The sequence below is a fragment of the Embiotoca jacksoni genome, unplaced genomic scaffold, assembly GCF_022577435.1.
Source record: "Embiotoca jacksoni isolate LCO1_2020_lvr unplaced genomic scaffold, fEmbJac1.0.p SCAF_23, whole genome shotgun sequence".
NCBI classification, from domain to species: Eukaryota; Metazoa; Chordata; class Actinopteri; family Embiotocidae; genus Embiotoca; species Embiotoca jacksoni.
In genome coordinates this window covers 10,702,550-10,715,274 of record NW_027185374.1, presented here as the reverse complement: position 1 = coordinate 10,715,274, position 12,725 = coordinate 10,702,550, and the positions used below count along the sequence as shown (strand labels likewise).

Sequence of the window (12,725 nt, the reverse complement as noted above, 5' to 3'; positions counted from 1 at the left end):
TAATTCATATAAACACAGATTTATGTAATGTACTAAATTCTAATCACAACGTATAAATGATGTGCAGGTCTGAGCAGAGTGAATAGTCGAAATCTGAGCATGCTTGACTCGAAAATTGTACAGATAATCCACAAATTGTGAGAACCAGAACAAAGTGTGAGTTCAGTCAAGCTGTTTTTACTGACCATGCCAAATAAATACAATAAATCCAGCCTTGAAGATGTACAGCGACACAGTTACAGCAAGTACAAACCCCATGTTACGACTCCCCGGTTACAGTGCAAACATTTGAGACATTCCAATCAAGTCAGTATGACTCAACAACTCGAGCAAATTTCATCTTTCTGTTTACTCTTTTCGGTTTGAATTCCCTTGAGACTCATGAACTACCAATCAGAGCACAGTGACACATGCCAAAAGCGGAGACCAAACGGAGACTGCTGGTGAGCCAGAAAATCCCCAAAAGTCGTCCTTTCAAAACCAAATTTGTCCAAATTGTGAACTGCTGTCGTTCACTCCGTTCCCTCCTCGTGGTGTTTTAAAATTTTTTTTTTTTTTTTTTTTTTTTTTTTTTTTTTTAATGTATATGTTTACTGTTCTTCTTCTATGCATATGTGCTTTTGAGTTGTGCTTAAAGAAATGAGTGCAATCAGTGCTCTAAATCTAAGAGACTCAAATGCATGTCACTGATCTACGACTACACTACAGCTAAAGTTTCACAGAGAGCCTGACAATGGCAGAATACAGCAGCGCTTCCTCACTTTTCAAGCTTATTTTATTTTATTTAACTCCCCCTAGAGCACTACAGAAAGAAACAAAAGGCGGATTCTTCATTTCATATTCATAAACGCATTTAGTGAGATTCACCGAGCTTAGCACACAGATGTCCCCAGACAGACTGACAGATTCCAAAAATGGTGCAGCGAAGAATTAGCATGAGAGCGGTGACCTATAGGGAAATCTGTTTTCATAATTTAAGACGGAAACAGGAGAAGCTTGTGTGTTACGTTCTGTTTGTGAAGATTATTTCCTGATACATAAGAACCCTGCAAATCAAAAACTGCTTTAAAATTGCATTGGTTGTGACTGAATCAGTTTCTAAATCGGCACCTGTGTGTCTAGTTTCATTCAAGCGCATCATCCCATTTTTCATGTTTTACTCTGTAAGATTTCAACTCACTGTTCCAGAGTTTCAATCTAATTGGAGAGAAACTGTGTTGCTGCCAAACATTCAGCGACAATTTCTTACACAAAACTGCAGAAATAAAAGAGCTGTAATTACAATTTTTACCTACTCCTGCACCGAACAATCATAGCTGTCCCTCTTAAAAATTGGAAATGTTTGCCCTCTCAACCCACCCCGCCCACTGTCCTCTAGAAAAAAAGGGAAATTTCAACATCATGAGTTAACTAAACTTTGTACAGCTTGTTCAGAGTTGTTACAGCATACATCACATGAAAACCCACCTATTTGCCTTCTGTTCGAGTTGCTGTTGCTGAGTTCTTTTTTCTTTTCTTTTCTGCACTGTTTTGATTTCCTTTTTTTAAATTTTTTTTTAGTTATTATTATTCTTTTTTGACAGACTCAAAAAAAACTCCTAGTCTCGCTCTATTCTCTCTTTTGGATCCGCCGCTCCGCTCATCTACCGGCAGGCCTCCTCCTTCATCTCCTTGTTCTTCCTCACCTCTTCCGCGTGTTTGTCCTGACAAACAAACACAGAGACGCGACAACATCAGTCATTGCCATGCATGAATATATTTTCATTGATGATGGGGACGCCAGCAGAACAAGGCGAATGGCTCGGCGGCTGTTCATACAAATTTGAACGGGGAAATGACAGAGAGAACTAAAAACTCATTTTCTTATCATCTAATATTCATGATTACTTATCAGGCTTGTGAACAATGTTAAAATAGAATGGGAAGCCCATTTCATAATACAGAAGCCTTGCCTCATTCGCATTCAAGAAAACACATTATTTTAGGTCAGACAAAACGGAAGTTATTGTACTTGGTCCTAAACACCTCAGAAACTCTTTCTGTTCTAGTTACTCTAGATGACGTTGTCTTGGCCTCCAGCAAAGCTGTGAGGAACCTTGGAGTCATCTTTGATGAGGATTTGTCCTTTAGCCACCATATAAAGCAAATCTCCAGAACTGCCTTCTTTCATCTACGTAATATTAATAAAATCAGGAAAATCCTTCCTCAGAGTGATGCAGAAAAACTCATTCATGCGTTTGTTACTTCTAGGCTAGATTATTGTAATTCCTTGCTGTTAGGATGTCCAAATTACTCATTAAAAACCCTGCAGCTGATCCAAAATGCTGCAGCAAGAGTACTGACGGGATTTAGCAAGAGAGATCATATTTCTCCAGTTTTAGCTTCTCTTCACTGGCTTCCTGTGAAATCAAGAATAGAATTTAAAATTCTCTTGATGACTTGCAAAGCCCTACATGACCAGGCTCCATCATATCTTAGAGATCTTATAGAACCATATAATCCTAGCAGAGCACTTCTCTCTCAGTACGCTGGTCTACTTGTGGTTCCTAGAGTTTACAGAAGTAGAATGGGAGGCAGAGCCTTCAGTTTTCAGGCTCCTCTCCTGTGGAACCAGCTTCCAGTTTGTGTTGGAGGGGCAGAAACCCTCTCTAGCTTTAAGATTCGACTCAAAACGTTCCTTTTTGATAAAGCCTATAGTTAGGGCTGGCTCGGTTAGACCTGAACCAACCCTTAGTTACGCTGTTATAGGCCGAGGCTGCTGGGGGACCTCGTTACATGCTGAGCTTCTTTTCTTTCCTCCTACTCTTTAACTGACTCAGACCTCACCATCCTTTTCTCTCCCATAGTTTTTTCTTATTATCTGTTGTCTTTCCATTCAGTTCCCTCGCTCGCGTAGTTTCTCTTCTTTCTTTTGCAGATGTCCCATCATGGAGCTGCATGTCTCTGCTCTGCGCTTGTCGTCTCCACCAACAGTTCTTGTCTTGTATCTCTATGCTGTCCTTTTCTCTCTCTGCTCTCCTCTCACCCCAACCGGTCGAGACAGATGGCCGCCCACCTCTGAGTCTGGTTCTGTAGGAGGTTTCTTCCTGTTAAAGGGAGTTTTTCTTCCCTCTGTTGGAGGTTTTTCCCCCTTAAAGAGGAGTTTTTTTTCCCTCCTAGTTTATGTGGGAATTGTTGAATTGTTGTGTTTCTCTGTATAATATTGTAAAGTCTTGCTGCAAGGACTTTAATGTGTTAAGTGCCATGAAATAACCTATGTTGTGATTTGGCGCTATATAAATAAAGTTGAATTGAATTGAATTGAATTGAATTGAATTGAATTGAATTGAATAATATAACAGCGTGGGTTAATGGAAAGTTTGACATTTTGCTAAATATGATACATCCTGTATATGTTATCTAAATCAGTAAAAACAACAATTCACTGATTTATGTACCGGACTATTTCTTTTCTGGGACCAGTAACTACCCAAGTATCGAACAAACAAGATATACTGTAATTTCATAATTCGTGATCTTTAGAGGTGCTCCTGTTCCCTTTGGACCGAGCCAGGCTGGTGGTTTCCCCTTACTTTTAGTCTTCATGCTAAGATATTAGCTTGATGCTAGCAAATATAAAAGTGGTGCCATTCTTTTTCTCAGACTCAATAAGAAAGTGAATAAGTGTATTTTCCATAATGTTGGCCTTTTGGAAAGACCACAAATAACTATATATTACAAAAATTCTGCTCTACACCTTTAACAGTAACCCAAACTCAAAGACTAGGTTTGGACCCGGCAGGAAGAAAATGTTTTTCTGCAATAAAAAGGCAGCATGATATTATGAAACTCATGTTCAGTGTTAATCCAGGTGGCCAACCACTGCGTCAGCCGGTGGTTTGTGAAACACCATTTTTAAGCCTTGAGTCAGATGTATTATTCACGCCTTTCACCCACACCACACATACTGTTCTTGGAGGCCTTTATCTAATTAATTCTGGAATTTTTTTCAGGACCAACAGAACTCTGCTCAGAAGGAGTGAATTTAGCTCCTGATACCATAATGACTTGTGGAAAACATTTACTGATTTTGTGTTTCATGAAATAAGTTGACACTTTTTGAGTTGCCCTCTAGTGGCCCTAACTTTAAGGTCCTCTCGCAATGATTTCACTTTTCAGACCCAGCGACTGTTCACCCATTTTTATATACAGTCTGTGGCTGCATCTAAACGAAGTAGATGTAGCCAAAGAAAAGAACATGAACTGAAGTGACACTAAAACATCAAGAGTTTCTGGGCAAAGACACCAAAACTGTTGGTGGAAAATTTTATGTGTAATTAATTATACGTAATTGTCAGATGGACTTCCAGAACACTAATAAGAAGGAGTGACTTTGGTTAGCAAACCAAAATAACTTATTAACTTAAAACATTTTATTGACTTTGAATTTTATTAAGAGAAGTTGAATGGGAGTTTATGGAACTGGAAACTTTTTGGAGCTGACCTCTCGGAGATATTGCAGCTTGAACTGCAGCGGCCTCATTTTTCAGACCCGGAAGCTGCATCCTCTTTTATATACAATCTATGGGTTAGACCTAGAGTTTGAGTTTGATTGTAGCTTTTACTAAGCTCGCTAAAAAATGCTTTGAAAGTGTCAAATGAACAAAAGAATGGGCGGTACCTTCTCCTGCAGCCTCTCCAGCATGGCTGCCAGCAGGGCCTCTCGGTTCTCCTTGTTGGCCTCCATCTTCTGCTCCAGCTTCTCCTTGGCGTTCTTGATGAAGTTGTTGTTCTCCTCGAAGGCCTTCTGGATCACCTCTCGCTCGTGCTCCCTCTTCTCAGCCAGGTGCTTCAGCAGCTCTGCCTCCTGACACTAGAAGGAGATAGAAAACTGTTCATACAAATTCTTACAAATTTGAGTTACCGTGATTCATTCTCTGGCTCAGCTATAATTTCTCTCTCCTCGCCTTTTCCATCCCCCCCCTCTCCACCGTCCTATTTGTTTGATGAATATGAGCCATTGTGTTTGTGTCCTTGCATGATCGTCCTTGTACTTTGATGTCCCTCTTTTCATCTTCCCACCTTCCCCCCCCTACTCGACTTTCCTCCCTTCCTCTCCGTCCCACTCTCCTTTTATCCATTTCCACCCTTTTTTCTTCTCAGTTGATAAATCATTCGGCCCGCAAGGAGTGTTGACAGATGTTTGACAATGCCTGAATGAGCTACAAATAACTGGGGTTACGGTTTCACTCCTGTCCAGTTAGGTTTCCTACGGTCTTGTTGATCCACCCAGTTCCTCCCCGTCTCCCCCTCACCTTTCGCCTCTCCTCAGCAGCCTCCAGCTTCTTCTGGATCTCCTCCAGTGACGGATCACGGCGCTGCGGCATGGAAGCGTTGAGTTCTGGCACGCCATCAAAGGACGGGGGCTTGAGGATGACCTCGAAGGCCTGGCCGGACGCCCGCTTATTCAGCTCAATCACTTCAACGTCTTTGATGACGCACCAACCCAGGTCCACCGCATCTGTGGTCATGTTTAGATTTTGTTTTTACTATGTGGTACCATTTTTGGTGCATCATGTGTTTTCTGGTTTACAGTCCTCATCAAATTCCCACATTACCCACAATGACTAGTGCCCATTGACTGTGGCCATCCTATCCCTTTATGATCATTCATTTTTGTGTGAAAGAGATTTCTTTTACCTTCTGCCTTGTAAGTAGTTTTTTCTGCATTGTGTGGATTCAGGCAGGCGCAGAAAAGAGACACCAGGGGGAGCTCTTTGACCTTCTCTTTATAGGCTGAGGACACGCACACACACACACATTTTGTTGACTAAATCATGAACAAGCATTCAAGGACTGATGATGTAATTCATTCTCGTTATATTAAGAGTCACAATAACGACAAGATGCATGACATAGAAAATAAATTTGAACTCAGCAGTAGAGTAGATGTAGTAAAGCAGGCCATGAGGTGAACACTTTTCTGCTGTGACTGCATTTACCTGCCAGAGTCATCTTGTCACTGCGTATGTTTCTCTGGCGATGCTGAAGATCCTTCTCACTCTGTTAGAGACAGAGACAGAGTCAGAGGGGACAGCTTGAACGAAGCAGCTTCAAAGGTCACGTCATGGATCTGAGAAGTGAAGAATTACCCTGACAAAAAAAACTGCAGAGCACTTGTATTACTTCTTAACATTGAGGTTTCATTCAACCAATGAGAGAACAGCTCTGTGTCAAAGAGTGATGGCAAATGACTGTGTTGATGTAGCGCTTTTGTTCGAAGCACTTTAAAGTTTGCCTCTCAGTCATCCATCTGCATATGAGCTATATGCAAGTGTACAAGGTAGTCTGACCAATACTGGAAGTTGGGGCAGAAAACAAAGGGAGTAAAACAATGCCGATATCAATACATTAACCAAAATGCTGTCATAATGTTTCCATGACAAAAATATATAATGGAAGCAGAATTACTGTTTTGTGATAAACTTTATTGTCCAAAATTACAACAGTGCACTAAAACAGTGAACTTGTCCGGGAATGTAACGATAAAAAAAAAAACATCAATGCTGTGATCAGTGGGTGAACCACTCGATCTACTTTCTAGAAAATTTGAGCTAAATAAAAGGTAATTCATGCCAAGTCAATTCTAATACATACTGAGTGCAGAAATGCAAGCAGGATAGAATGATGAGAAGAGCTCATCGCGGACACAATATCATATGCAGTAAAGTTTAGACTCGAGGTCCTCATCAGACATCATCATCTTTTTCAAATGTGAACAAAAGTCCCTATTTCAAAAGTAATTTAAAACTCAACACACACTGTATATCACAGAGGATTTCTCAAAATGATACTGGACAAATCTCAGAACAGGTTCACATATCTCCAAGACATCAAGCATACTGTCATCAAGCAACTGTTACATATGAAAACACAAATTTGTGTGTGATGTGGGCTACTGCCCCAAAAAAGAAAATTATTTTACCTGTAAAACACTATTTCTTTAGAGAATCAGTGAAACTGTGAATAGTGTATGAAAATGCAAATATTAATTTCAAAGGTTTAAATACTAAACGTCTCAAATGTCTGCTACTCTAACTTTTCATTTAAATGTGTTAAATCGTCACTTTAATTGATTCATCAGTTTTCCTACCTCATTCAGGTGTGAAAACTTTTTTCAGTATTAATTATGAATCTGTTAATATCTATTTTCAACATTTCCACACAGGTTTTAATGAGCTTATAAAAAAAGATCATCAAAACAGCTGAACGAAAACAAACTTACAGAAGAGTCAACAGTCAGATTTCCCATCACACTTGTGCAAGTTTAATACTGGACCATGATAGGCCACCAAACCACTTGTGATGTCACAAAAATCCTGCTTGTGTACGCGCCTCAAACTCAGATCTACGCTGAGATCCTTTAACATGTTACCATGAAAACAACCATCTAGCGTCACACTCTTCATCAGTCTGCACAGCGAAGCTCAAACATCCAGTCGAAGAAGCAGAGCACACGCTTGAGGGTAAGGAGATATTTTTCTTTTCCAGCCTCCTGTGTTGTGTTGTGTTGTGTTGTGTTGTGTTGTGTTGTGTTGTGTTGTGTTGTGTTGTGTTGAGTTGTGTTGTGTTGTGTTGTGTTGTGTTGTGTTGTGTTGTGTTGTGTTGTGTTGTGTTGTGTTGTGTTGTGTTGTGTTGTGTTGTGTTGTGTTGTGTTGTGTTGTGTTGTGTTGCGGTGAATCACAGCCATGACACAAGTGGGAGAGGCAGCTGTAAATCTTTGAGATGCAGGAGAGGAAGAGGTTGGTATAAATAACAAAGCACGACACCAGCCTGTTTCACCACCTGCTCACAATGTACTTCAAACCTTTAAACAGTGCTGCAATATGTTGCAACTGAAGCAAATATGTCTCTGTGATACACTGATTGTGGACTGTCAATCATAACAAATTAAACTCTTTGGTAACTGGCTGTTTGACAAACAGGAAATGCAATTCAAAAGTAACTCCATGAGAGTTTGAATGAATCTGAACACGGAACTAAAGTGAATTGCTTTTGAGGCTGAGAAGCAGCAGAGGAGTGAATGATCCCACCAGACCTTCCCACCACCTGCTGTCACTACGTCTCTCCGCTGTCTGTCAGATGGTCTCGTCAACACTGAATTGATGGACATCTGAAGGATGTTAAAATATCTCTCATTGCTATGTAGACTTTTGAAATCGAGTGGACCTGCTTTAAACTTGATAGTGAAAATGAGCTATGATAATATCTCTAATACTCAATTCTCCATTACAAGATTCATACCATCGTTAGGAAATACGTGATCAATGGACATCATTTTCTGTATGATTGCTGCTCAGGATTGAATCCCATCAACAAATACTCAAATGTCTTTTAAATTAGTTTGATAATTGGGAGAATTTTATCAAGGGATAATTCAGGAGTTTCGTGCATGACTTGTTGACCTTTTCTCAGCTTTGTGTACACACTAATGAAGTTTGCTTTAATTCTGCGAACCAGGATCATTTGCATGCAAGTGCCTGATTTAATGAAACAGCTGTGATGGTACATGTTTTCCAACCGAACCCACAAATTATGGACAACAGATGGAAGTAATTAAACTGAGGCATTCATTTTCTCAAGTTAAAGAAAACAAAGAAACGTGGCTGAAAAATTGGAAATTGGAAAAACTAAAATAGCTTAAATGTTATACTTTGATTCTATTTAAAAACTATAGTAGTGGCAGAAGGTCAAAATGCCAACTGAGTTAGCAAGAAACCTACATGGTTTAACAGAAGGAAACTGTTGTAACTATTTCTTTGTCATGGATGGTTTCTTGGCAGTCGGTAACAAAACTTTTGGAAGAAACAGAACCCGAGATCAAGTTTAAGCATTACTCTTCTTTTAACCAAAAATTGCGTGTACATTTTTTTTTTTGTTTATGCACAAATGAAACAATAGAGATACAAAAAGTTAATTAATATATAGCTTTTTTAAATTTTATTTATTTATTTATTTATTTTTTTAAAGGTTTTAGTTGGTGTTTATTTGGAGAGGCTTTGTGTTGCTACCAGCATCCAGTACTTATGCTAAGCTAAGCTATCCAGGCTCCATCTCCATTATACTACCCTGCTACTTAACGGGGAAAAGTGTAAGAGTAAATTAGGTAACACAATTTATAATTGCACTACCTGAAAGCTGTTGGAAAATGTAATTTATCTTCTTGTGTTTGCTACTTCTCAGTACTGTTAATTAGCAAGCTGTAGAGGTTGGCGGTGTTTAAACCAGGCTAGCAACAACTAACTTGGGTTTATGCTAAGTTGAACTAATTGCCCTGCCGTGAGAGTGTTTACTAATCTTCACATTTCTCTCAGAGAGGCACAATGAAACATATTTCCCCAAAAACTTGAAACGTCATCAGCTAAGGTAACGACCTAGCAAGCCACCCTTATAGGATTGATTCCTTTTTCCCATGAAGGGTTTTATGTTCCTCAGCTCTCAAAGCAGCCTAATTTGGGGCCTGCGGGCTAAGTTTGGCACCTTGTTTGTTCTGACCTACCACGGCATCTGACAAGGTCGCACTTATTCCTCTCATTCTTAAATGCAGTAAAATTGTAACCCTAATGACTATAAACCGTAGATTTTGTGCCAGCAAAAAGTACATAATATGAGTTTTACAGTAATGTGTGTCATACTGCTGTTGGGCTTCACATTTTGACAATTTCATTTCTGTAAAATGATAATGTTCCTATTATGCAGACTGAAGAGCAGTGTTTCAAATAGGCTAATTCGGAAATCTGTCTGTCTGTCTGTCTATCTATCTATTTCATTATGTTGAATGTCTGAAGAGCTGTGAGCTCCACAGAGTGACGAGTCTAATAATGAGACAACCAATGACTCTACGGAGATGAACCATTTCATTCTAGTGTTCAGCTCCGCCTCACCTGACCACCCTGACATTGTTCCCTTTGGGACAGACACACACAAGGACATATGTTACATACATACATACTAATCAGGCAGTTAACAGTGCTTTGCTGCACTGTTGGAATGCATGTGCACGTGCGCGCGCACACACACACACACACACACACACACACACACACACACACACAGCTGCCTCTCATCTTATAAAACCACCCAGGTTGCAGATCAATGCACTGCTTCCTGCAGGAGTAAGAGCACTCCGTTTCTTGTTTGTCAGTATGCACACACACACACACACACACACACACACACACACACACACACACACACTTGCACTTGCAGCTTGTAAAGGTCGTGGTACTCAAGTGGGAACATTAGGGATCACGTTGATGGAAAATTTTGCTGACAGTTAAATCATAGTGACGTTTTTTTTAAATTATTCTGTTAATGATATATTCATGGTATTTTTGTCCCAGGAGATCACTGCCCTTCATCCATACTGAAGGTAGCTGATAGTTCTGCTGGTTCTCAGACCAGGTAATAATGGCATCATGATTTTGCATATTAGAATAATAAAAACAGTTGCGATTGATTCGTCTTAGTCACGTCTAATTTGTCACTCCTTAAAATTTGAACCTCATCAAAAACTCAACATTATTAAGCTGATTTGTTTTCTTGTTGAGACCGAGATGAGAAAACTGATACCACTCACATCTTTATGCTAAATGAAGCTACAACCTGCAGCCAGCTAGCTGAGCTTTGTTTAGCAGACAGGAAACACTGCATGGGAAACGGATTCGTTTGTTGTATCTTATTTGTCTAAAAAAAGAAAAGAAAAAAAGAGTCAATTTTCTTGTTGGTTATGTACAGGACGCATATTTGACTGAAGCTACTTAGACTCCAAGAAGTAATGGTGATGGCCAAGAATTAATTGGATACATAAACCCTTATAAAACTTCATGAAATGGCAAACTGTAGTATTTAAAATCACATTTAACTTTTAATTAAATTAGTGAATTAAAGGTGTTGGTATGTGTGAGCTTTTTGTCACCAATGGACAGAGCCAGGCTAGCTGTTTCCAGTCTTTGTGCTAAGCTAAACTAAGCTAACCTACTTTCTGTTGCCTCACATTCAACAGACGTGCATACATGACGCTGATATCACTTTTCTCATCCACCTGAGGTTGTTTCTGAGGGAATCATTTCTGGAAATCAATCCAAATTTAGAAAATCTCAGGACTTCATATTTTAAAACACATACTCTAAAACTGATCTGCGGGGCCTGAGAACGGCTCCGTACTTACAGAGATTTTGATTTTGGCGGTGCCAGCTGAGATTTTTCTTGAACAGATATCAAATGTCTCAAAAGTGGACGTCTCGTTTTCATTGTCATTTACAGCACAGAGCTGTGATACCTTCAGTAACCACAATGATGAGCTAGACTTTTTAAAAATTTTTTTTTTTTTTTTTTTTTTTTTTTTATCATTTCTGTTTCCATGGGTACAGTACTTGATGTACAACTTGTACATTTTCATATTTATATATACAAAATTAATACCACATGATTAACATTACTATTTTCATTATTCATTAATACATTTTGTTTGCACACTAGTGATTTTTTTCTGATAATACAGAAATAGACTGTTTGCTTTTGGGAGGAGCAGTTACAGCAGTGAATTCAAACTTCACAATAAAGTTTCCACATATCAAGAGAATACTAGCATTTGTTAAATAGAGCTGACAACACACATGGCTGTGATATTTTTGTGAGGGATTTGACCAGCTGGAGAGATGAATTTCACAGCTTTATTGGTCCACCTGACACCTGCACATACGACAACACTGTACACCCACAATCATGAACCTGGAACACCGAACAGCTAAATGTGACATTATTACCACACAAAAGAAACTTTGCAGATTCAAAACCAGTCGAACACACAAGACAAGTTGGAACTTTTCTCAAATTGTTAATCAGATTTTTTGTGTTCCCTGTTTCTCTCCTCCTCTGTTTCCTCCTCCGTCGTATACGCACACCTTTTCAGCACATAAAGACACGCAAACTCCCTCATTTTCCTCCCCCATTCTCTATCTCGCTCTCCTTTCTGACCGCAGAAACAAAGCTTCCTTTGCACATATGGAGGATCAATAATAAATGACAGGTTTCACACCCCACAGTTTGCGGGTACACTGAGTTCTCTCCCTCTCTCCCTTCTCCTCCTTCTCCTAGCAGCAGAAATCACCGCATCATCCTCGTCCTCACCCTCGCCCTTTTACACCTCACCAACGCACTCCAAAACAAGCACATGCAAGTATCCTCAGTTATGCAATAAAACTCAACATTGAGGGCCCAAAGTGACCCATAAGTGAAACATTATTATGTGTATCTGTGTGTTTTGTGATGCGGGCGCCGCAGACTCACCCCCCCTTCTGTCCCTGTCGTCTCTGCTGCTGATGGTGGACCGGTGACTACGGTTACCCCCGTCTGGCTGCACGGATGCAGGCGCCGGGCAACAGCATCAGCAACAGCATCAATGCTGCCTCCATGACATCATCTTGGAGAAGCCTAATTGGTCTGAGACAGTGCCAGCATCCATGCCTCTCAGCCAATGGGAGCAGAGAAGAAGGATGGGGGGAGGGCCGTCAGCTCTTTGTGCTGTACTGCAGGGTGGGTGGTAGAAGCAGGGTTTTATTATATGGCGCAGGAGTGTGTGATTGTGTGTGTGTGCGAGTGTGTGTGCATATGTGTGTGTGTCGTGCATGAAAGTGAGTTCAGTGAAATATTGTGAGAAATTGGTGAAGACTGGTCTGTGCGTG

The 12,725-nt window shown here is 40.0% G+C and overlaps 1 protein-coding gene across 1 annotated transcript; it reads right to left on the bottom strand.

Annotated features, from left to right (window-relative positions):
• Positions 1-157: 157 nt before the first annotated feature.
• On the bottom strand, positions 158-12,438 carry stmn4 (stathmin-like 4). The gene is made up of 6 exons (XM_069158676.1): positions 12,331-12,438; positions 5,982-6,042; positions 5,680-5,775; positions 5,295-5,500; positions 4,661-4,852; positions 158-1,703 (listed from the first exon to the last, which is right to left on the bottom strand). Exons 2-6 carry the CDS (start codon positions 5,992-5,994, stop codon positions 1,644-1,646), a joined length of 567 nt encoding a protein of 188 aa, XP_069014777.1. The 5' UTR covers positions 5,995-6,042; positions 12,331-12,438; the 3' UTR covers positions 158-1,643.
• Between the last annotated feature and the right edge of the window lie 287 nt (positions 12,439-12,725).